Raw genomic sequence first — 23917 nt, forward strand, 5'->3', positions numbered from 1 at the left:
ATCAGAAGAGCCTGAGTCACAGAGACCTATGGTGCTGGCAGGGGATCACGGTGTGCCAGAGGAGAAAGCGATGCGCCGTCTACAAAATGCTTGCTTGACCTGTATAAGCAGAGGAGTTTTAGGCTGAGTGAACAGAAGGCTAAGTTGAATCACCAAAATAAAGAGTCATGGCTCCCTAATCAATTCCCCAGCTTGAACCGGTTTACAGAATCAGAACCCCTTGAATGAAGGGAAGACCACCTTCCCTTCATTCCTATTGAGGAAAGACCCCAGGACACTGTCAAAAGTGTATACTGTTAATCCTTGTCCTAGCCTTCCCCCAAAGGCACCTACAGCCTTTCACCAATGACTGTGCATTGGAGAAAGAAAATAATCAGACTTTGGGAAATTACTGGACACCAGCTCAGAATGACACTAATTCCAGGAGACCCAAAATGTCCCTGTGGTCCACTAGTCAGGGTAGGGGCTTATGGAGGTCAGGTGGTCAATGGAGTTTTAGTTCAGGTACATCTCACAGTGGGTCCAGTGCATCTCTGAACCCACCCTGTGATTATTTCACCCAGTCTGAAAAGCAAAATTGGAATAGATCTACTCAGCAGCTGGCAGAATTCCCACCTTGGTTCCCTAACCTTGCAAGCCTGGGGTAATGTTCTCAGGAGTCTGTATATGCTCTAAATGAGCTTTTAAACTATGGTGTTCTCTCTCCCATAGCCAAGATTCATGGGTCCAGGAATCAAGAGGTGGAAATGGCAGTGGTACCACTCACTCTTACCCCTACTGATCCGCTAGCAAAAGTTTTGCTTCCTGTTCCCATGACCTTACGCTCTGCTGGTCTAGAGGTCTGAGTTCCAAAGGCAGGAGTGCTTCCACCAGGAGATACAATAGTGACTCCATTAAACTGGAAGTTAAGAGTATTCCCACTCGGCCACTTTGAGACCCTCATGCCGCTGAATTGACAGGCAGAGCCAGGCGTTGTTGTACTGGCGAGGGTGGTTGATCTCGACTCCCAAGGGGAAATTGGACTCTACTCCACAGCAGAGCTGAGCAAGAGTTGGAGGCTGGAATACAGGAGATTGTTTAGGGTCTCAGTACTACCCTGCCCTGTGGAAAACTACAATCCAATTCAGGCAGGACCCGTCCTTTCACGAATGCAGGTTTGGGTCACCTCACCAGGCAAAGAAGCATGACTAGAAGGTGCCTGCTGAGGAAATATGGAAAGAATAGTGGAATAAGGTAGTTATAAATATCAGCTACAATCACATGACCAGTGAAGCCCATCACTGTTATGAAGGACTATCATTGTTGTAAGTATTTCTTCCTAACTTTGTTATGAATACGTCTCTGTATGTGTATGTAGCAAACATTTTTATTTTCTTCTCTTTTCCCCTTATCATCTAATACAGATATATTAACAGTAGCTCACTTTATATCACATTATTTAAGTTATAGGATAGCAAGACTGAACATCACCCGGGGACCTTGCACCCTCTTCTGTAGAAAGGGTACGCATATTTTTTGTTGGACACAGGATCGTTGTACCATGTAAGCTTGTGCGGTGCCAGATGGGTAGAGAGTTGGGTTGGGTAAAGAGTGACATTACATCAGGGTTACGGTTTGGAAACCACACCCACAAGGAAGAGGGGCAAGAAAATGATTTCAGTGATTGACCATGGATTTTAAGCAGGCTCTGAAGGAAGCAAGAACAGGAGAGGAGTGAGTAACAGTGAGAAGATGGTAAGATCAACGGCTGGAAGGTTCCACTGGATCCTAGTGCGTTTGGCACCCGGGCTTTGCTCCTGGCCAGTAACCTCACCGTTGTCGTCATTCACACGTTAGATTCCCCTTATTTCCATTCTAAAGAGGAAGGCATAAGTTAACATTCAAATAATAAATAAGATGATTTTACATAGCGATAAATGCAAGCAATCAACTAAAGCAGGGTACGGGCACGGAGAGTCGGGGCAGAGGTGAGGGCTATCTAACCTTGCTGGTCACGAAGACTCAGCTCAGGCACTTGCTCTGCAATCACCGTCCTTTGCCCGGTTCCTCCCCCTCTTAAACAAGCCCCAATCCCACCCTTGCCAGCTAACTGTGCTTCCTTCTTCCCTGGGAAGCATCACCTAGCAATAAGCTCCCCCGTGTTTCCTGACCTCTGCCTCTGAATGTTTGCTCTTTTGCTCCAGCCAGGCCACATTTCTGTCTCCGCCAGTGAGAGACCTCCTCCTAAAGGACGACCTCTCCGGCTTGCTCCTTACCCAGCATGTTTGATCTCCTCCTACTGTCCTGCTTTCAGGCAACACAGATCTTCCCGTGTGGAAAAGAATATTCTCTTGAACTTTGGTGGTTTGCTCGGGAACACTCAGAAAGGAACCCCAACCCTGAGTCTCCTCACCTGGGAAACACCGAGAGTCTGTGCTACGGACTGATGTGGGCGCCCACCAGAAATTCACATGTTGAAACCCGCATCGCCAATGAGACAGAATTTGCAGGTGGCCTTTGGGCGGTAACTAGGGTTACAGGTGGTCATGAGGGTGGGGTCCCCGGAGTGGAAGAGGAAGAGACACACTACCTCTCTCTTCCATGTGAGGACACAGTGGGAAGGTGGCTGTTACCAGCCAGGAGTCAGCTTCCACCAGACACCGTTATCTGCTGGCACCTTGATCTTGGACTTCCCAGCCTCCAGAACTGCGAGGAATAACTGTTCGAAGTCCCCCAATCTAAAGTACTTTTGTTATAGCGGCTCCAACTCACTAAGATATAGTCCCTGCAACTCTCATCTTCCTCCACAAGGCAGCTTTCTCTCTGGCCTTCCTCTTTCTTCCTTTCATTCTTGGCTGTGTATCTAAGTGACTTTTCTCTTTTTGCTTTTCTTTACTTCCAGCCTTCTAGTTCCAGGTCTTCTTCCAAGTTCCCTCAGAACGCATCTCACATTTGTTCTTCCAGCTGTAGTCCTACTGTCCCCATGAGAGTCCATGCCCTTACCACCCAAGACTAAAAATCTTTAACAGTCTTCTGACTCCAGAATCATCTCCTGCTAATCCATCCTGCATAGATGAATCTTTCTGAAATACCATTTGGGTCCTTTCCTGCTCGAAATCATTTGCGCCTCGCCCACGAAATTCCAGACTAAGGAGTTTGGACTCTGACCTGGAGACAAATCTCTGCAAACATGGCTTCAACCTATCTTTTTAGATTTGTTTCCCATCATACCCCTCAAGGACCCTTCTGTCATTGTCTGACCTGCCTTCCACCATCTCCAGACATCTCCTGAACGCAGCATCACTGTCTGCCTCATCACATCTTACCCATCTTGTGGCCAGTGACTTTCCCAGCCAAGAAGCACCGCCTCCTGCCTCACAATAACTAGAGGACTTGCGGGCTCTGAGTGCAGTACAGCAACTTTTGCATAATCATCCCATAATTTTAGAGCAAAAAAAAAGACCCTCACACTCATATGTAAGATCAAGGACAGGGCTAGATGATTGCCCACACCAAGAGGGAGTCAGAAACTTGCTGCAAACCAAACAGGGATAAGCAGGGCAAAACTGTTTTAATGCTTTCCTAGCACCCCTTGCCTCACACAGACTAGCTCCTGAAGTCTGTATCTTTCATTCCAACAATGCACTAAGCACTGCTCTGTGCTGGAGATGTAGCAATAAACAATGGAAAGCCCTGCCCTCACAGAGCTAACATTCTCCAGGAGGGAGATAGACATTAAGCAAAATAAATGGAATATCTAGAATTTGGGGTATACATGCTATGGAAAAAGGAAAGGAAGTGAGGGTGGGGGGCTGTTGCAATTTTGAAGAGTGGTGAGGGGCGATGTGAGGGTGCAGACAGGAAGGAAGGAGGTGAGGGGGGAGCTCTGCAGGCGTCTGGGGTCAGAGAATGGCAGGCGAGGGAGACAGGTCTAAGGTGGGAGGCTTCCTGGAATGTGCCGTGGACAGCAAGGAGGTCAGTGTGGCTAAGCTGAGAGGTCAGGTGGGGAAAGAGTAGGGGACAAGGTTAGAGATATTTGGAGACACCAGCGGAAGCGCGGTTACAAGGACCTGAGTGAGATGGGACACCACTGGAGGTCTCTGAGCTGAGGACTGAGTGACACGACAGAGATTTTTAACAGCATCCCTCTGCCACTCTGCAGAGTAAGCTACAGAAGGGCAGGTGCAGGGGGATCATCTAGGAGCCATGGCAACAACCAGAGATGAGATGATGGTGGCATGGACCGTGATGGGAGCAGTGGAGGTGGAAAGAAGTGGTCGGTTTCTGGACTTATCCTGAAGATCACGGGCAACACTTTTGCTGGTGAATTCAATGTGGAGAATGAGAGAAAGGGTTTAAAGGCAACTGGAAGGTTGGCTGAGCAAACATAAGAATGGGGTTGCTCTGAAGTAAGAAAGTCTGCTGGAGGAGCAGGATGGGAGAAGATAAGGAGCCTGTTTTTTTTGTTTTGTTTTGTTTTTTTGTGTTTTTTTTGCGGTACGCGGGCCTCTCACTGCTGTGGCCTCTCCCGTTGCGGAGAACAGGCTCCGGACGCGCAGGCTCAGCGGCCATGGCTCACGGCCCAGCCGCTCCGCGGCATGTGGGATCTTCCCGGACCGGGGCACAAACCCACGTCCCCTGCATCGGCAGGCGGACTCTCAACCACTGCGCCACCAGGGAAGCCCAGGAGCCTGTTTTCAACAAGAACATGAGATGCCTCACGGGCTTTCAAGTGGAAAGGTTGTGTAAGAAGTTAGATGAATGAGCCTGAAGTCCAGGGGGAAGATCCAGGTGGAAATATAAAGTTGAGAGTTAACCACTTACAGGGAATACTTCAAGTTTGAAATTGGATGAGCTCACCAAGGGAGTATGCGTGTGTGTGTGTCCTTATCCTTGTGTATCAGTAAGTTTCTTGAAAGCAATGCCCATTGCCTGTATTTTGTAAGAACTGTGTATATATCAGGGCATGGGATGTATTAAACGATATCTGTTAATCTATTCCTTTTTAAGCACAGATCTCCACGAAGTAAAAAGTACAACACAAATTCATCAGCCAAGAACTTGAGAAGGGCAGGCTGATCTTCAACTCTGCACAGACATACAAGGAGGAGCAGTAAATTTAGCCATGCTTGGAACCTAGCAGGCTTGTAACAAAAGTTGATTTTTTTCAAGTGATTCGTTAATGAATTGGGGAATAAAAAGACTCTAGTCTTTAGATTACCAGTTACTTGCATGACTATGAGCAAATCACTTCTCCTCTCTGAGCTTGTTTCCCCGAATGCAAAAATGAGAGAATGAAACTAGATGACCCTTAACTCTCCCTCTCAGACTACTTAACGTTGCTGGGAACTTGTTTGTTTTTCAGCTATATGGCTCCCCCAAGTGGTCGACGGAATGAATGCAACTTGCGTTTTAGGCCGTGATTATTAATAATTGAGCTCCACCGGTGAAACACTGCGGTCACCATTTTGGATGCATTTTTTTCTCATTAAATTTTCACCAAAACACTGAGAGGCAGTTACTGCTTTTATTTCTAGCTCATAGATTAGGAAATTGAGACAAAGGACTCAAGGTGGCAACAGTAAGTGATGATCCAAGATTCAAACCCAGGCGTTCTTAGTCTGAGAAAAGAGAGGAAAAACTCCCCAATTCATTCTGTCAGGCAAAAGTAACCTGATTAAAAAAAAAAAAAAGTCTCAGAGGAATGGAAAAGTACAGGATTATGGATTATGGATGTGAAAATTTTAAACACAACTGTGATTATTCTAGTAATTAAGGGATGGTTTAAAGGATGGTTGAATATTAGAAAAATTCCCCACAGTAATAGATTAAATAAGAAAAATCATATACTGATCTCAGCAGATGCAAACAAATCATGTGATACACTTTAACCTCATTCACTAGAAACACAACAAACTCTTCATAATTTAAGGTAAAAGGAAACTTCCTCACTTGGTGAAAGAATATCTACTAAAACAAAACAAAACAAACAAAACAGGGCAAACATCATGCTAAATGGGGAAACGTTAGCTCCACTCTCATTAAGATAACGAATAAGACAAACATGGCTTTTATCCCCCTTCTATTTACTGTGGGATTAGAGTTCACAGCCAGAATAATAAGATGATAAAAACGAAATTAAGGTTTAAGGAAAAAAAGAAGGAAATGAGACATTCATTATTTGCAGATGATATAACCACTTAAATAGAAAACCCAAAACAAACTATAGGCCACTTATCAGAGGAAAAAAGGGGAGTTTAGCAATGTGATGGATGTAAGATTCATATATCAAAATTCAATTAATTTCTATATACAAGTAAAAAATATAAAGAGTAGATCATATTATTATACCAGATAATATAAATTACCTAGTAATAATCTTACTAAAATGTGCTAGACCTCTACAGAAAACACAATTTTATTGAGATATTAAAGAAGACTTAAATAAATGGAAAGATACATCATGTTTATGATAGGAGGGCATAACATGGTAAACATGTCAATGCTTCCCAATTGATTTACAGCAGTGGTTCTCAAAGTATGGTTCATGGACCACCAGCATCAGCATCACCTGGGAACTTGTTTAAAATGCAAATTTTGAGGCCCCGCCCAAGAATCAGAAACTCTAGGGGTGAGGCCCAGCAATTCCTGGTTTAACAATCCCTCCAGGTGATTCTGTTATATGCTAAAGTTAGAGAACGACTATCTGTACGTTCATTGCAATTCCAATAAAAATTAAAACAGAATTTTCAAAGAACTTGATGAGATTATTCTAAAATCAGAGAGAAGAGATCAACGTCTGCCATACATTAAGAAGGGCTCCACTGACCCCTCCCCAGCGAAACTGGTGAAAACAAAATTTTATTTTTTATTTTTTTTCGCGGTATGCAGGCCTCTCACTGTTGGGGCCTCTGCCGTTGCGGAGACAGGCTCCGGACGCGCAGGCTCAGCAGCCATGGCTCACGGGCCCAGCCGCTCCGCGGCAAGTGGGATCCTCCAGGACCGCGGCACGAACCCGTGTCCCCTGCATCGGCAGGCGGACTCTCAACCACTGCGCCACCAGGGAAGCCCCAAAATTTTTTTTTTAATTTTAAGCCTCTGCTAATGGTCCTAAAGGCAAAGAACAAACAAACATCTATTCAAGAAAACCTACAAAAATTCAGTAAGAAAAGTCAGTCTGTGGTATTTGAACCAAGACCTGCTGGCTCTCCCCATCTCAGTTCGACAAGGAGGAGGCTCCAGTGCAGCCAAAACCACAGGCCCCTCTTCCCCGTTCCCAGATAGACTACTTTCTCCCCCAAAGGTGCTCGTGCTGCCTCCAGCTACCGGTGTCGGAGGCCAAGTCCCAGGTGAGTCTGATCAAGATGGGTGGGCTCCCTTTCTCCAACCCCCGCTCAGGAAACAGAGGCTGCAGTGCACATGGGGCACTGAAAACATCTGCTCCCTGATGGCTCTGACTATACTGGAGAGTCTGGGCAGGGAGATTAGACAAAGAAAAGAAACAAGAGTCATGCAGACTGAAAACGAGGAAGTGCAACTATGTCTATTTGCAGATGATTATGACCTTGTATATAGAAACCCCAAAGGAATCTACAAAAATCTATTAAAACTAATACATGAGTTCAGCAAGGTTGCAGGATACAAGATCTCACAAAAAAATCAACTGTCTTTCTATACACTTGCATTAACAATCTAAATATGAAATTAAGAAAACAATTCTGTTCACAATGGCATCAAAAATACTTAGGAATAAAGTTAACAAAAGAAGTGCCAATCTTATATCCTGAAAACCATACAACACGGGTGAAAACATTTAAGAAGAGCTAAATAAATGGAAAAACACCCTATGTTCATGGGTCGGAAGATGTTAACACTGTTAACATGGTAAACTGACCCCCAAGCTGATGCACAGATTCAGCACAATCCCGGTAAGAATCCTAGCTGACCTCTTTGCAGAAACTGAAAGGCTGGTTCTGGGATCCATATGGAATCTCAAGTGATCCAGAAGAGTCAAACAACCCTGAAAAAGAAGAACAAAGCAGGACGACACATACTTCCCAGTTTCAAAACTTGCCACAAAGCAATGATAATCAAGGAGGGTGGTACTGGCACAAGACATATAGACATATAGGAAAGTGGAATAAAATTGAGAGTCCAGAAATAAACCTATATATCTATGGCAAACTGATTTTCAACAGTTTGGGTGCCAAGTCTATTCAGTGGGAGAAAGAATAGTCTTTTCAACAGGTGATGCCAGGACATCTGAAGAGCCACCCACAAAAGAATGAAGTTGGACTCTTACCTCCCACCGTAAGTGATGATTATATGAAATGGGTCAAAAACCATTTGACCTATTTAAAAGTTAAAACCAGGGGCTTCCCTGGTGGCGCAGTGGTTGAGAGTCCGCCTGCCAATGCAGGGAACACGGGTTCGTGCCCCGGTCCAGGAAGATCCCACACGCCGCAGAGCGGCTGGGCCCGTGAGCCATGGCCGCTGAGCCTGCGCGTCCGGAGCCTGTGCTCCACAACGGGAGAGGCCACAACAGTGAGAGGCCCGTGTACTGCAAAAAAAAAAAAAAAAAAAAAAGTTAAAACCATAAAACTCTTAGGGGAAATAAAAAGGATGTGGAGAAATTGAAATTCTCATGCATCGTCAGTGGGAATGTGAAATGGTGCAGCCGTTCTGGAAGACAGTCTGGCAGTTTCTCAAATGATTACACAGAGTTTGCCGTATGACCCAGCAAATCCACTTGTAGGTATATGCATGAGAGAAATAGGAACATACACCCACACAAAAACTTACAGCAGCACTACTCATAATAGCCGAAAGGCAGAAACAACACAAACATTCAGCGAATGAGTGGATAAACAAAATGTGGTAGACACATACAGTGGACTGTTATTCAGACATAAAGAGGAATAAAATACTGCTACCGTGCTGCTTGGGTGAACTTGGATAAACCCTGAAAACACGCTAAGAAGCCAGTCATAAAAGTCCACATGTTATGTGATTCCACTCCAGAGTAGGGAATCTCCATAGAGACATAAAGTAGATTAGCAGTTGTTTAGGGCTGAGGCAGGGAGGGAGTTGGTTGGGGGTCATAGCTCAAGGGTGGGGTGTTTTTATGGTGGTGAAAATGTTCTAAAATTGACTGCGGTGATGGTTGCACATATCTGTGAATACGCTAAAACTCACTGAATTGTACACTTTAAATGGATAAACAAAATGTGGTAGACTCATAAATGGAATATTATTCAGCCATAAAGAGGAATGAAGTACTGATTTCTCTTTGTATGATATGAGAATTATAGCTCAATAGAGCTTTTTTTCAAAATGTATATAGAGATGGAAAGGTCAAGAATAGGCAAGACATCTGTTACAAAAGAAGAGCAGAGGGGATATCAGATATCAGGGTTTAGTATGGAGCAGCAGGAAAGACAATGTGGTATTGGTGAGGGAGAGACAAAGTGACCAGTGGGAAAAAATTAAAAGCCTAAAATCCCATGCATGTTTGAAGCTTTTTTATGATAATGATGGAATGTCTGATCAGTATGGAAGGAACTGATTGTTTAATAAATGCAGCTGAAAAAAATGATTATCACATGGAGAAGTTGAAATTATATTTCTACCTCACACCATTTACAAAAATCAATTCCAAATGGAATTTATGCTTTATTGATTTATTTAAAAATCAATAAATAAAGCATAAATAACCTAATGAGAAACTGAGCAGAAACATGAATGAGGAAACCTATCTGGCTAATAAATGTGTATATAGGCATATCGTCATTAGTGATTAGGGAAAGTCATATCAAGGTCACAGTGGGATACCCTTTAAACTTCTTCAACTGGAAAAAAATTAAGTCTGAAATACCAAATGTTGGGAAAGACGTAGAGTAGATTAGTGCAATTACTTGGAAAACAGTTTGGTATTGTCTCTTAAAGTTGAACATTCAATGCATGGTTTCTGATCCCACAATTTGACTCAAGCACCCAAAGAAATTTTGTCACTTGTGAAGCAGGACACATGGACAAGAATATTCATAGTGGTACTGTTCACTCTAGAAAAATCTGGAAATAACCTAAATGCCCATGAATGGGAGAATAATCCATTTTAATGCAATGGAATATTATATAGCAATTAAAATGCAATATGGATGTAATAGGATATTAAGAGGGAAAATCCAAAAATAGTATAGACAGCATGACTTTTTGATAAAATATAAGACCTAAACTCAAAAATATGCTTGATCTATCTACCTACCTACCTACCTACCTATGGGAGGAAAGGAAGGAAGGAAGGGAGGGAGGGAGGGAGGGAGGGAGGGAGAAAAAAAGATAAAAGTTAGAGAGGAAAGCAAGTGAATGACCACCACATGGATTCAGGAGGAGGATTAATTATCTTGTGTCAGGAAAAGCAGGGAAATGTGATAATAAGTAAACTGTGTGGTTAGATACAGGTTATTAAGAGTTATGACTTATATTTTCACAAGTGTTCATTATATTCCTATTAGTTAATAACCAATCATCTAAATAAAAGTGAGGGGGGAAACAGTCACTAGCTAGGCAACTATATGCCCAGATAAAACTCGTGGTTTTTATTGCTAAGAGGAAGGAAAGGAGAATAGATTCTGGGTGGGTGGGGTGGGGGAAGAAGGAAGAACAGTCTCCATGCACCACTCACTTTATTACTTCAATCTCTACATTGTTCAATTAGAGAAGTTTTATTTGATCGTCTTCCCTTCTTAATAGACTTAATAGTCTCTTATTCCTGGGCCCATATTTTCAAGCTTCCCGCTTGATTTAACATATTAAACATTTATTGTATATTCTCCATCTGATAAGTCCCTGTTACTGCTTGTGGTCTCTGCTGGTTCTCATTCAGCATCTTGTTTGTGTCTTTGTGATTTTGGACTGTGAGCCATTCATTTTCCTTTGAGCCTTACCTGTGGTAATCCTTTGAACCTGAGTTGAAGGAGAGTTCCTCCAAAGATGATTTTGATTTGCTTCTGCCAGTCACCTGGGGACAATAGTAACCTAGGTTCGTTTTGACTCTCTGCTTGGGTTTTTGGACCACAGAGGTAGTGTGAATTCAAACCATGCACCCACATGGAAATTGACTTGTGGGTATGGATTCTTGGAGATTTTAAAAATTTTCCTGCGTCCAGTGCCAAGACGAAGGCAAGTATGTTTCCATTCCATCTTCCACCACTTGGCAGATTTCTTTGTCCACTTTATACTTTGTACATAGCCCTGTGAAGCCCCAGCCTTCCTGGAGGATTTCCTAGTAGATACCCCACATGCGGCGGGCGCCACACCTCACTTCCTAAGCCCTGAACCCTGCATAATTTTAAACACAAAAGTTCAAGGTTACCAAGGTTCAGCAGAAACTCTCAGCATCACACTCACCTGTCAGCACTTGGTTAGACAACTTTCAAAAGGCCCTCACATCTTCAGGAACAAAAGTTGCTCATAGCAAGTTCTTAACACTTTTTTCTGTCCTCAACTGAAGCAACTCTTCATGCTTTGAGAACAGATTTACTTTCTAGAAACAGAAGAAAGCAGGTTGGGATAAAGAGCTCCCACTTCTTCTCTTTATGGGGGTGCTTCGGACATTCCTTACTTTTGTGCCAACTGGGGAAAGCATTTTAAAATACGTAATTTTATTTTGTAATTAACAGTGTAGTTATTCCAGTTAGGAGTACTGTTAATGGTATTGAAGCTGTCAGAAACAGACGTCACTAATACACGTCAATGACAGTTGACTACTTCTGTTCACACAGGACCTAAGACTGGGTTGCTAACGATTGACTGTGTGGTGCGCCAGCTACAGTCCACGTTCACTTCCTTGCTTTTAGCAGAAATATGCCATGGACATGTAAATCCAATTCACTTCGCGCTGTTCTAGGAAAAAATAATCTAGGTTCAACAGGACGAAATGCTATCTTCAGGTGTGAAAAAATCAGGCTTACATGTTCTTTTTAACTGAAAAGCACCATCACTGTGGGACGGCCACACTGACTATACCAATGGGCTACCAAGATGGCTAAGACTGACCTCAAATAACTCACAAACGAGTAAGGAAAGAGACAACTAACGAAACATGATTAAATGCTGCACAGAGATATGGTTTTCTTTTTTTTTTAAAGTGATTAGAGCTCAGAGGACAGAATTGGGAAAGGCTTCCCAGAGGGTGTGACATTTAACCCAGCTCTTAAAGAATAAGCAGGTGCTTTCAAAAGACAAGTGAAGAAAAGAATTACAGATGGAAGGGACAAGCTTAGGCACCAAGAAGGCATAACAGAGCAGGGCAGAGCAGAGCAGAGCAGGTTCGGTAAACAATGAAAGGTTGTGAATGGCACACAGATTCTGTACAGAAACCTTAATCACTCAAGCCAGAAAACAACTTTCTTTCAGGTTCCCACCCCACCCCTTTCTTCCCCTCATCAGGAGCCAGACAGCTAATTCCACCCCAAGCTGTCGCTTAAATCCTCTCCTGTCCATTCAACTACTTCACCTCCCCCAACTTTTGCCTAGAATATTCCAAGTTTCTTAATTGGGCTTAGATCTCCCCACTTCCATTCCAGCGTAGTCACTGAAATGATTTTTCCAAAGTACAAAACACATCAAACCACTTGCTTGCTTAAAATCTCATCTGGTTCTCCAGCACTTATGAGATAAAGTCCTTCCTTGCTTGGCATAATGTACAATTCCCTATATGATTATGACCTTAAGCGACTTACCTAACTATTTAAGACTGGTACCCTGTAAGACTGAGGAAACAATACCCTTTCGACCTCAAAGAGTTGTCTTCATATTAAATCAGTAAGTGCTATGAAAAACTAGAAGTCCTATTTCACAGTTCTTCAGCAAAATGTGTATGTAGAGAGAAATTACACATGCAGATAGAAATTTGACTCATTATACATTATGATGACTCAGTTTTGACTTTACGCTATGCTATATACGGACAATTTTAAACAGCAGAATCACGTTTTACATTTAAGAAATATAAATACACTTTGGCATATCATCAGAAAAAATCTGCTATTGTGGATATTGAGTTATTAACCCATATGATGATTTCAAGGTTTGAGATGACAATTCCTGGATATTCATTTACCTGAAAGATGGAGAAGACCAAACAATACATCACTTTAGTCTGTAGTAAATCCCCAGAAGATAATGGAAGCTGATGTTTCACAGACTATAGACATTCTTTACACTACATGGTCTAATACCAACTTTCCACGACACCTGTCTTACAGTGGACCCTCAGAAGGAAGCCACCCATTGCTGATTGGATTTTCCCTCAAACCAGTTAACAAGGTATTTAAGGGAGCCAACAAGGTCAAGACCAACGATTTTTAGGTTCTTTACCCCTTGCATTTCAAGTAACGAGCACAGATGCCGTGGATGTGACTGGAGCATACACCTATGGCTAAGAGCTGGGGACACAAAGCACCTCTGCACCTCTAAGACGGGCAGCCAGCATCTGGGCACTTTCAAGACTTCATGCATCCCCAATCTATCCTCCTGCAGCTAAGACAGACGGATGGAATCAAGAAGTGAAAGGGCATTTTAATACTAAAAGAGCCACCTCAAGTCCTTTTCCTGCTTCAGTGACTGCCACATTACGTCATCATGTTGATGGGGACCTCAATCCTTCTACACTGAATTCTCAGATGTTGCGCTTAAGAATCAGGACCTAGAGTTCTCTGGTTAGTTCTAAGTAACTACCTTCTACACAGCTGCCTTCACAGGGGCCACTAGGACTTCAAGACAGCAAAGCAGGCCTTGGTAAGGCTTGTGAGTGGAGTTATCCCCATAGTTCAATCTCCCAGCGCTCAGCTCAACCCGTTCTTGATGGCCATGTTTTAATTAATGTAATTTCTTATGGTGAGTGTTGGATGTGAATCTCAGCTCTCCTCCCTACTCTGTTATCAGAGCCAGAACTTCACTTCTCTGAGCCTTGTTTTTTTCTAATCTCTAAAAAGGGCCTCTACCACCTGCTTCAGAAGGCTACAGTCAGGATAAGCTGAGGTTAGCAAACATAGGTAGGGTCCACGAAACACTGAGTACATGGTCCACCTACGACACTCTGTCTTGCGCACAGCTGGTGCTCAGCTGGGATCTGGAAACTCCACGGGGTCTCCATTCCCCAGCAGATAAGGCTCAGCCAGAGGGGTCAGGATGCCTCTGGCTACACCCTTCCTTGGACAATGCTCGATACCTACCACACCTGCTTCTGTAATGGTGTTGCTGCCTCCGAGATCAAGTTAGCAGCAGGCACAGGAAAAGGGTAAGGTGCTGGATTAGTTAGTCTATGTTCAATGAGTCAGGATGTTGTCAACGAGCGACAGGTGGGAGCACAACAGGTCAGTCCTGGGGCTGGAGCTCCAGATTCTTCTCTGTGGTAGTTCCCAGGCCTCTATGGCTTTTTGCTAATTTCCACTGTCCTCCATCCATAAACCTCCCAGGTCTGACCTCTGCAGGGCTTTGACCCACCAATCTCCCCCCTACCCCTCCTGTCTCGAGTAGCCGTGAATGAATGCATGAGCTGACATCTGATGCCTACCCAGCAGCCACAGGACTGGAAGCAGAAAGCAGGGCTGGCAGCCAGATGTCGGGCCGAGGCAGGCCGCGTTCTTACAGGCTGTCTCTCCACCATGACACGGCACCCTCCTCCTTCAGCAGTAAGAAATGCTCGGTCAAGCCAGGACAACCAACAAAGAAACAAATCTGAACTGACCCCATCATCACGCCTGCTCAAACAGAACGCAAAACTTTTTTCCAAGAAGAATAAGCAGAGAAACGGCAGCCAGAAGACGGGGCGAGAAAAAGAAAGAAGCCGTACACACTTCCAGAAGAAGAGAATTTTCCCCCATGTGAAATGCACAGATAATTTAATGGAATTGACTTGGAATTGGATAATTCCAATGGAACTGACCCTCTCAGGGTCTGACTTCAGAAAATCAAATTACAAAGTCATCATCACATCCTAGATTTATTACAACTGACCTGCAGGCAAAAGGATAGAACTATTACATAAACACTTCGATTCCATGTATATATCTTAAATAGAGGAAGAATTCAAACAAGAATACAGGATAAAATATTCCAAGCTCCAAGAAGCAGTTATGTTACTGAGCTCCATTTTTACAGACAAATAAGGCAATATCCCTGCACATTAGCTTTTTGATAATTTTTATACATTTTTCTATGGTACAAGAGAAAAATAACCAGAGCTCACAATGTACAGTTCTTATACTATTTTCACAGTTTGTGAACACTATACACCCTTTTGTTTTAATAAAGATACATTGTAATAAACTCCTTGCCCTTAAGTTTATAGTTTATAATAATCTATGATTAATACACTAAAATTGCCTTTTTATGTGGTCATCCACACAACAGAACGGTCAGATTAGCTCCTGGACAGTCAGAATTGCTTCTATCTCCATTGGTATATGGCAAAGTGACCCTATGCTGAGCCACACAGGAGGCTGACAGCAGAGATGCAGATTCCTCTGGAGTCCCCGGGAACGGTGGAGGATGATGGCTTGGTGTGGTCAGAGGCAGACACCGCAGGGCCTCCTGTAGAGCACTGGGAAGCCTGGGCTTCAGGTGCCATGGGGGAGAAAACAGGAAAACCAGGCAAGTGGACCAAAGCGATAAACCACGGGTGAATTCTGAAATTTACAGGGATGTAACTGTAAACAGCACCATTCTCCCTTTATTGTTGAGAAGTGTTTGTGACCGTCACCTGGGAGGAGACACAGCAACACCTACCACTGTTTGGTTCCGTCGAAGCCCCATCTGCGTCTCAGACCATGGCAGCTTTCTACTCCAGTGTGCGTGAGCCACTCACAGTGCTGCCTGACCGACTGTCACACAAACGCTCGGGGCCAGGGAGGCCAGAGTGAAACCACGGAGACCCGGCCCATGGGTAAGGGAGGAAGGACAGCAGAAGATGGCAGATTTAAATGGCCTCTTAGAACTATTCTGGGGTTCTTCGGGGGTTTTTTGGTTTTTGTGTTTTTGTAGACTCCCAATTCCAAGAAATGGTGGTGACCTGCTAGAGATTCTCGCAGGTGATGATCTCACCTAAGAGACTGCCGTTTCCCATCCTCCTCTGGTCAAGCGGTTTTCTCTAGAAAAGATGCTCCTTCATTACCTACCACATCAGCTAGGCCCCACGCTTCTCAGCCTTTTAAACAGTAGAGCATGTGAGAGACTGGGGGCTAAAAATCCTTGGTAAGGAACATCCTTGGTAATTATAAATGTTTCTGATACAGGAGAAAAAGGCGAAATATTGGATTAAGCAAAAGTCACATAGTGGCAATAGACCACACAGGTGGGTAAAGAGATGCAGAAGCTGAAGACCTGGGCCAGTGATGTCGAACAACTGAGATTTGGTCTTTTGCTGCCTAGAAGAAATCTTTATCTAATCAATCAAGGCACATTGCTACCAGCTACTTCTCCCTGTTAGTGAGTTATGATGGCTGAAGTATCAGGCTTGGGACCAAGGGGAAATATACAGCTGCTGCAAGTTGTTCCATAAGATTCTAGGATTAAAAACAGCTGTAAACTTTGCCCTCCGTACTTTTTTCTTCTTCCAGTCCAGGTGGTCTGTGGCAGGTGGAACATCCAGTTGGCAGCACACCAAATTCTGAGAATGAAATTCTTAGGATCAGCACCTTCTCTGACAAGTGGCAGACTCCTGAGTCTCCCCAGTGAAGAGCAGAGGGCTGGGGAAGGAGAAAAGAACACGTTCTGTCCTGTCTCAATCTTCTAATGTTCACCTCTCTGAACGCAACGTGGTTTTTGGTAAAGATAAATTCCCTCTGATTTAACATGATATCTCTAACAGGGAAGGAATTTGGCTAAGTACATCCATCCCCAGACATCGACAGTGGCTGTAAAGCAACAGAATGTCACATCAGTAAATCTATTGCACTTGGTGAAGACAGTAAATCCCTCCTCCGTCTCCCAGCTCCAGAAGGCAATGCGTCTCGTTGGCTGTGCCCGCTCTTCTCACTCCAGCCCAAGTCTGTGTTCAGACACAGCGCACCCATCACCGCATCCTTCCAGTATTTGGAAGTCTGACAGAACACCATTCCAGTAGCTGCGTCTCCAGGTTTCGAGTCTAGAAATGAATTTAAGATGTGATCTAATCACGGTCAACAAATTGATCATACTAACTTCCACATTTCATGAATACGTCCATCACGAAAGAGCAGGATGAGGTCTCTCTGACCGGCACTAACACTGCGTGATCGCTCAGGTATTACAGGGATGCACGTTCTAGGTGACGAGAGTATACAGACATGATGGAAACGAACACCAATCTTATTGCACATGGTGTCTGGGCGAGCAATAAAAACACTGTGGTACGGGATGAAGATTCTTTACGTCTTGCTTCCTCTCAGCCCTTTTGCCTAGAGTCTGACGTAGCAGCGATGTCAGTCGACATACATGGGAGAGCTGGGAGTAGCTGGCATTTGATCCAGGATTTTACAAACATAGCATGCGACCTCGACAGCGCGCTCTTCATACATCAAAATAAAGGGATGTTTCTGCAAGAATATTGAAAAACAGAAAAAGAAAAGAAAAATGATCAATATTCGCATCAGAGCTCACACGGAACTTTTCCCAGTTTCGACACAGCACAGAACTGCAGGCTCCAGCCAGGTCGAGCTGTAAATGACTGTAGCAAGGCAAGCACAGTCTGCACTCCACGCAGACGTGTTAATGGGTGTGAGCCGCTGAGATACGATGCACGGTGTCAGGCTCTGGAGGAACCGCCCTGGCTGTGAGGTCTGCAAGCTTATCTGTGTACCAGGACGGCACATTCCTCAGCACAAAGCATAGCTGGAGCCTCTGCCGCCATCTGAGAGCCAAGAAGAACGGCATGAATCACGGTCGCTATTCCTCGTGGGACACAGGCATGAACTCCAACCTCCCATATCTCCCCACATGTAGCAGAAGGACCTTACAAAAAGGCTTCAGTTTCGACCCTTCTGACCCCCACTCCAAAAGAGGCACAATGGAAACTTCTCCCCTGAGCTTGTGCGCTGTGCTCTCCAAAGCCTATGGCTCTGTACCTGCCTTGCAAACTCATTTTTTCGTCCTCCACCCCCAGCGATATTTTTCTTTCATAGCTTTGCTAAGTACACTAACCAAATACGTTTAGTCAGTGCTGGGGTTGACTGGAGTTCTACTTAACATCCTTGGAGAACCAGAAGCTAGTGTGACAAGTGGGTCTTTTCCTAAAATATTCCCACATTATTAGGTCACAGGACTTTCTTCACTGCCAAGACCAAGGCCAGATCCGGTAGACTGCTTAAAAAGTCCGAGTTCCATGGAAGGGTGAGAACTTTCAAAGAAATGAGAATTGGCCATACGATGTCAGTTTGTGTGAGAGCTTTTAATAAAGGCAGGATAAGCACAGTAAGTTCCTATGGCCGTGTTATACACACAGACCACGCAGTGGGAACGGCTCCTCAAGGTGAATGCTCAAGCTCCTTCGGGTAGTTTTTATAACATGTGAAGGCCAAAATTTTCCACGAGAATCTAGCTAGTAAATGAGCAGGAAAACTAGACCTACACATTTTCTCTTCCCAAATCTCTTTGCTTTAAAACATTCTTTAACAACGCTCATTAAGGTCAATCAGTCTAGGACAGAGAGGCCGGCTGCTGCTTAGTGGACAGCATGCTGGAGGGCTCAGGAGTGAGGAGACAGCTCCAACTCCCCAAGTCTCAGACTCACCAGAAGTTCTTTATACTTTGGCCTTTTGGATTCATCCTTGGTAAGGCTAAAATAACACAAAAATTAACATCGTTAAAATGGACACACAGTTACCCAAGTACTTTTATTTTCACGAACAAAGTATTACAATCAAATAAGTAGGTTTTTATCCCCTTCAGATACAAAGTCACAAAGCAGACAACCTGCCAAACATAAAAAACACACAAAAAATGAGGCAATCTACAATCTAAGGATTTGCCCTTAAGATACTCAACGTAGGAGCATTAGTGAAAAATTAGAAACAAGTTAACTGGTGAAAATTGGATAAATCATGGCATAGCTACATGTTAGAATACTATGTAGTTAAACGTATTTAATGCATGTGTAAGTATAAGATTGTAAGTGTATATGTCTGTGTGCCTGTGTGTTTCTAAATATATACGGCCACTACCCTAAGAGAAACTTGTAATCCAGCGAGTCTGGGAGATAAGCTACATATGAATTTTATAAACTTATCCTTAGAACTAAAACATTTTTGCACTCTGTATCTTAATTCTGTGTTCTTTGTTCCAAAAGTTCACAGTAGTACAACTTCATAAGGACTATATTGATATATGAAAAACCTCTGCCCTCCTGACATTTTCCCCTTGAATTCTACCCTGTCTAATTAATGTCGCCAGAAGTGCTTTCATTTTGTTTGTATTTTCCTGATCTATCTTGGACCGTACCTTAATCACCACTCTCCTCCAACCTCAATTACATTCACTTTTTTAGTATCAGACATGAATCTGGGCAATACAGGTCCCCTATATCTAAACTCAGTGCTGTTCTTCACAGCTGCACCTTCTGTAGTGGACGCCTCACTGTGCTACACAGATGCCTTCTTTAGGAATGAAGAACTTACTCCTCCACTGCTGGGAGGGCTGCCAGCAGGCAGACCTCGGTTGTGGCTTCTAAGGGATGGTATCAGTTGAAGACAGCCACCTTGGCCTTCTGGCGCCAGCCTGTATCTAATGACTGATCCACAAAGGGGCGTAAAGTCCAAGACCCTCCTCCCATACGAGTCAACCTTGGAGGGCCAGCCCAGCTTCACAGCTTCCTACAGGGCTGGTGGAGGCTTTGGCTGAGGCTGCATTGCCGCCCAACTCCCCTTTCTGCCTAGCCCTGCTTTCCCTCCCTTTGCTGTTTGTTGATCCAAAGATCACTACCTACCACTTAACCAACTTCCTGTACACTTTTTACTGTCCCCAAAGCCTGCTTTCCAGGGAACCAACCTGCAACACCCTTTTGCTGGGCTTACTTTTCTTCTTGGTCAAATATATCTTTTCAAAACAATCTGTGAACGGTAAACTCTTAGGCTTTCCCTTCCTGGAAAAAAAAAATCTATACTTCCTCATTTTGAATGATAATTGAGTGCCCATGTATAAAACTTTAGGATGAGGTTGACAATTATTTTTCCTCAGCACTCTGGAGCTATGACTCCACTGTTTTCTGGAAACTAGTGTTGCTGATGACGAGTCTGCTGTCAGTCTGATTCATTCATTCTTGCAGGTACTCTAAGTTCTCTTCCTGCCAACTCTTACTTTATCATTGTTCTGCAATTTTGCTTCAGTGAATTTTTGTATAAATTTACCTTTATTTATCCTATGTGATACAGAGACTTTAACTGAAATCTGAGCACCTATCCTAGATCAATTCTCAAATCTTTTCCACTATTATCTCCTTAAATATTGCTTCTCCACTTTCAGAGCTGTTTTTCATTTCCATTATATACATCTTAGAATTACTCATTCTCTTCTCACTGATTTTTAACTATTTTCTTTCATACATATTTGTCTACATCATGCTGGGGAAACCCTTCAAGTCCATCTTCCAGTTCCCCAACTCTGTCTTCAAGTGTTTTCAGTCCAGAGTACGTCACATCTGTTGTATCTTTGTATCAATAGCTATGTTTTTTCATTCCCAAGCCTTCTAATTAATTAGTTTTCATAGCTAACTGTTTCATTTCTGTTTACTTCTTCCTCAGTTTTAATGAAACTTACACCTTTACTTCCTTGGGCATCTTAAATATACTTATTTTAAGTGTATTTTAGACTATTCCATAATCTCATCTCCATTAAAAGCAGCTTTATGCTCTAGTCTGTTGCTTTTCTTTCTTTTTATTTTAAATTAATTTTTATTGGAGTATAGTTGCTTTATAATGTTGTGTTAGTTTCTACTGTACAGCAAAGTAAACCAGCTATATGTATATATTTATCCCCTCTTTTTTGGATTTCCTTCCCATTTAGGTTACCACAGAGCACTGGGTAGAGTTCCTTGAGCTATATAGTAGGTTTTCATTTGTTGCTTTTCTTAGCACTAGACTTCATGCTTCTTCATCATTTTTTCATTATTACCCTCCCTTCCCATGAAAGTTAAATACGGCGTATCTGCTACAAACCATTATACTATGCAGGATTTTCTGGCTCTCCAGAACAAATTTTTGTCCCTTGGGGGTGACAGCACTCCACTAAGAAAGCACGTTCTAAACAAGTTTTCAACAAGAGGTAATGATTGGATAGACATGCATCATAAAAAAATACAGCTGTGACAAAAAGAAGGAAAATGGCTTGGAACAAGGTGATATTGGATTATGAGGAAACCAAATAGGAATCCGAATGATCCAGGTTAGATACTAGAAAATGCTCAGGGATAGAAGAAGGGAGAATGGACAAATGTGGAGAGCTGATACGAGCATATCACAAAAACAGATAATACTTCAACCGCAGACCTTAATGATCTGGAATGAGATGGAACTACGTACCTACTCAGGGAAAACAACGTGAGATTCAAGTCTATAACCACTATTTATGGGAGAGAACTTGCACCACGGGACACAGAAATAAAAAGTAAATATAAATATATATATATATATATATATATATATATATATATATATATATATATATATATATATATAACAAAACCAACAGAGAGATCAGGAATTAAGAAGAAAGCAATCCTGGTGGAGTGTTCCCAGGTGATTATTTTAGACATTATGCTCTATGACTCACACAGATTCTTTTAACCAAATATTTCATTAAAGTGGAATATATAAAATGATCACATTTTTCAATTATATACTGTATATATGTGTGCAAATTGGTAAAAGTAGATGGTTTTTTAAAAGGAAAAAGCAGCCAATTTGCGTCATCCTTATGGCCCTCTTCTATCTAAAAATCTTGAGGTATTCTTCTCCCCTCTGAAAACCAACACAAAAGTAGAATTTGGTTAGAGAAGATGAAAGGGACTTGAAAACTGGAGCCAAACAAATGTTTTCTACATATTCAAAAAGAGGGCAATGCTAGACCGTGAAACATTAAGTCTTAGTCTTATAGGACCTAAAAGAGTAGAGAGAAACAGCATTCCTGGAAAGAAAAAATTAAGAAAAAGAAAAGCATTTTCAAGAATGAAAATATACAAAATGCTCTGGCTTTTTGCTCATAAATATATCTTACTTTTAAATCATGTTGGATAAACAGAATAATTATCAAAAATATTCAAATGATAACAAAACAGGTTTTATTTAAAATTTAGATAACAAGGCACGACTGTCCTGTTGCCATATCAGTGTATATTTATTCTTACATGCTGCAAACACATACACGCCTGTAAAAAGGGGAGTGAACAATATCAGGTGTGGGGTTCCTAGAATAAGGAAACTTATTGGAATAAGGTTCCTTGGAATAAGGTCTCTGTGAGGCAGTATATGGTTCTACCAACTGAGCTTTGGGCCTGACACTACTACATACACCCAGCTGGGTTACGTGTCAGGTCAGAGCAGAGAGTCATCCCTGAAAGTCTGGCAGGATCTTAACTTAGTAAAAGCTTCCAAGTGATTCTGGTACAATTTCATTGTTAGAACCACATCAGAATAAGATGATCAATCTCACCTAGGCTGTATTTCTTGTACAAGGTACTAGAAATCTGGAGGCAGCAGCTTCTCCACCACCCACATCTGTTTTTCATCAGTACCTGAGTAGCAGAATAAGAGAGTGATGCCTCTCCAGGCTAGCTGGAGCCTTCCATGTAGCCACAGTGATCCAGAGTCCCAGCTGAGAAGACAGAGCGATATGAAGCAGGCTCCCCTTCCCCAGTATAAAGTACCAGTGTTGCTAAGATTAAGTAATCACCTCACTGTCCTCTCACCGCATATCTCTGAGCATTCATAAATCAAATACTCACCACAAGTTGACAAAGTTGATGAAACTTGGGGAAAATTCCCTTTCCTCAGAATTACTCAACTGTGGTGGGTCTCCTTTCACAACTTGTGTTAGTTGATCAAACACACTATTCCACTTTGGATAAGGAAATCGGCCTGTGGCCAATTCGTACTAAAGAGAACACAGAGGAAAAAGCAAAATACACTGGGCATTACTTATTAATCCAGTACTTATTACTCCTCACTGGAAAGGCCACATTGTAAATCTAAACTCCAAGCAAAACTCTTGAAAAAGCCTTGACTCAAATCAAGATCAGGTTGAGGTGCAATCTTCAGAATTATGGCTAAGTGGAAGGGATATTTAGAAATCAAGATAGTATGTCCATATCTGCCACAGGTCAAACATATTTGTGAACTGTATTCTCATCTTTCTCCCACTCTGTTCTGAGGACAATGGAAACCTAGAAACTGTGCTTTTTCCAAGAACTAGGTTTAAGTCTGCAGCATGGCCTAAATGAACCCCATTTTACGTGCACTGACAGGCGACCCCAAACTTATCAGAGATGGCACATGACAGACAGAGCACTATCTGAGAAGATGGTTTTGGAGCTTCTTCCACTGAGATTTGACTTTGTCAGTTTAGTCAAATATTAAAGTACCAGTTTGCACAATGAAAGGAAGGCGAGCAAGCAATCATAAAGCCGTCCTCCGACAGGAAGCTGGTATGGGAGGGCCTTCTTCCCCAGAAGAGGCCTCCTGCAGCTCAGCACCGTCTCCACTTGCACCTGCGCCTGTGGGAAAGCAGGCAGGTGGGCACGCACACACACAAATCCACTCCTTTGGCTGAGGTTTCTTTTTGATAAAAATACAAACGCTTGGGAAGAAGTAAACCTCCTTGATTATTCACAGCAATGGGAATTGCTTCATTAGATTCATTCCTGAGAACAGGTTTTAATAAGAGAAGGAAACAGTAGGACACAACATCA

General features: G+C 42.8%; 1 protein-coding gene across 6 annotated transcripts in view; it reads right to left on the bottom strand.

The window, feature by feature from the left end:
* Nucleotides 1–14967: 14967 nt before the first annotated feature.
* MAP2K4 (mitogen-activated protein kinase kinase 4) overlaps nt 14968–23917 on the bottom strand; it is a 104587-nt gene continuing 95637 nt past the window's right edge. For 4 of the 6 annotated variants that reach the window (XM_079903893.1, XM_079903892.1, XM_079903895.1 and 1 more), the window contains 3 exons: nt 22955–23103; nt 18752–18797; nt 14968–17558 (listed from right to left, as the gene is read on the bottom strand). In XM_079903893.1, the coding sequence (XP_079760019.1) occupies nt 17445–17558; nt 18752–18797; nt 22955–23103 (309 nt within the window). In that variant the 3' untranslated portion in view covers nt 14968–17444. Of the gene's footprint in view, nt 17559–18751; nt 18798–22662; nt 22825–22954; nt 23104–23917 lie in introns of those variants that run through there. The other 2 variants (XR_013824976.1, XR_013824977.1) reach the window with 2 other exon arrangements.

This window comes from Stenella coeruleoalba, assembly GCF_951394435.1.
Source record: "Stenella coeruleoalba genome assembly, chromosome: 19".
In the NCBI taxonomy this organism is placed as follows: Eukaryota; Metazoa; Chordata; class Mammalia; order Artiodactyla; family Delphinidae; genus Stenella; species Stenella coeruleoalba.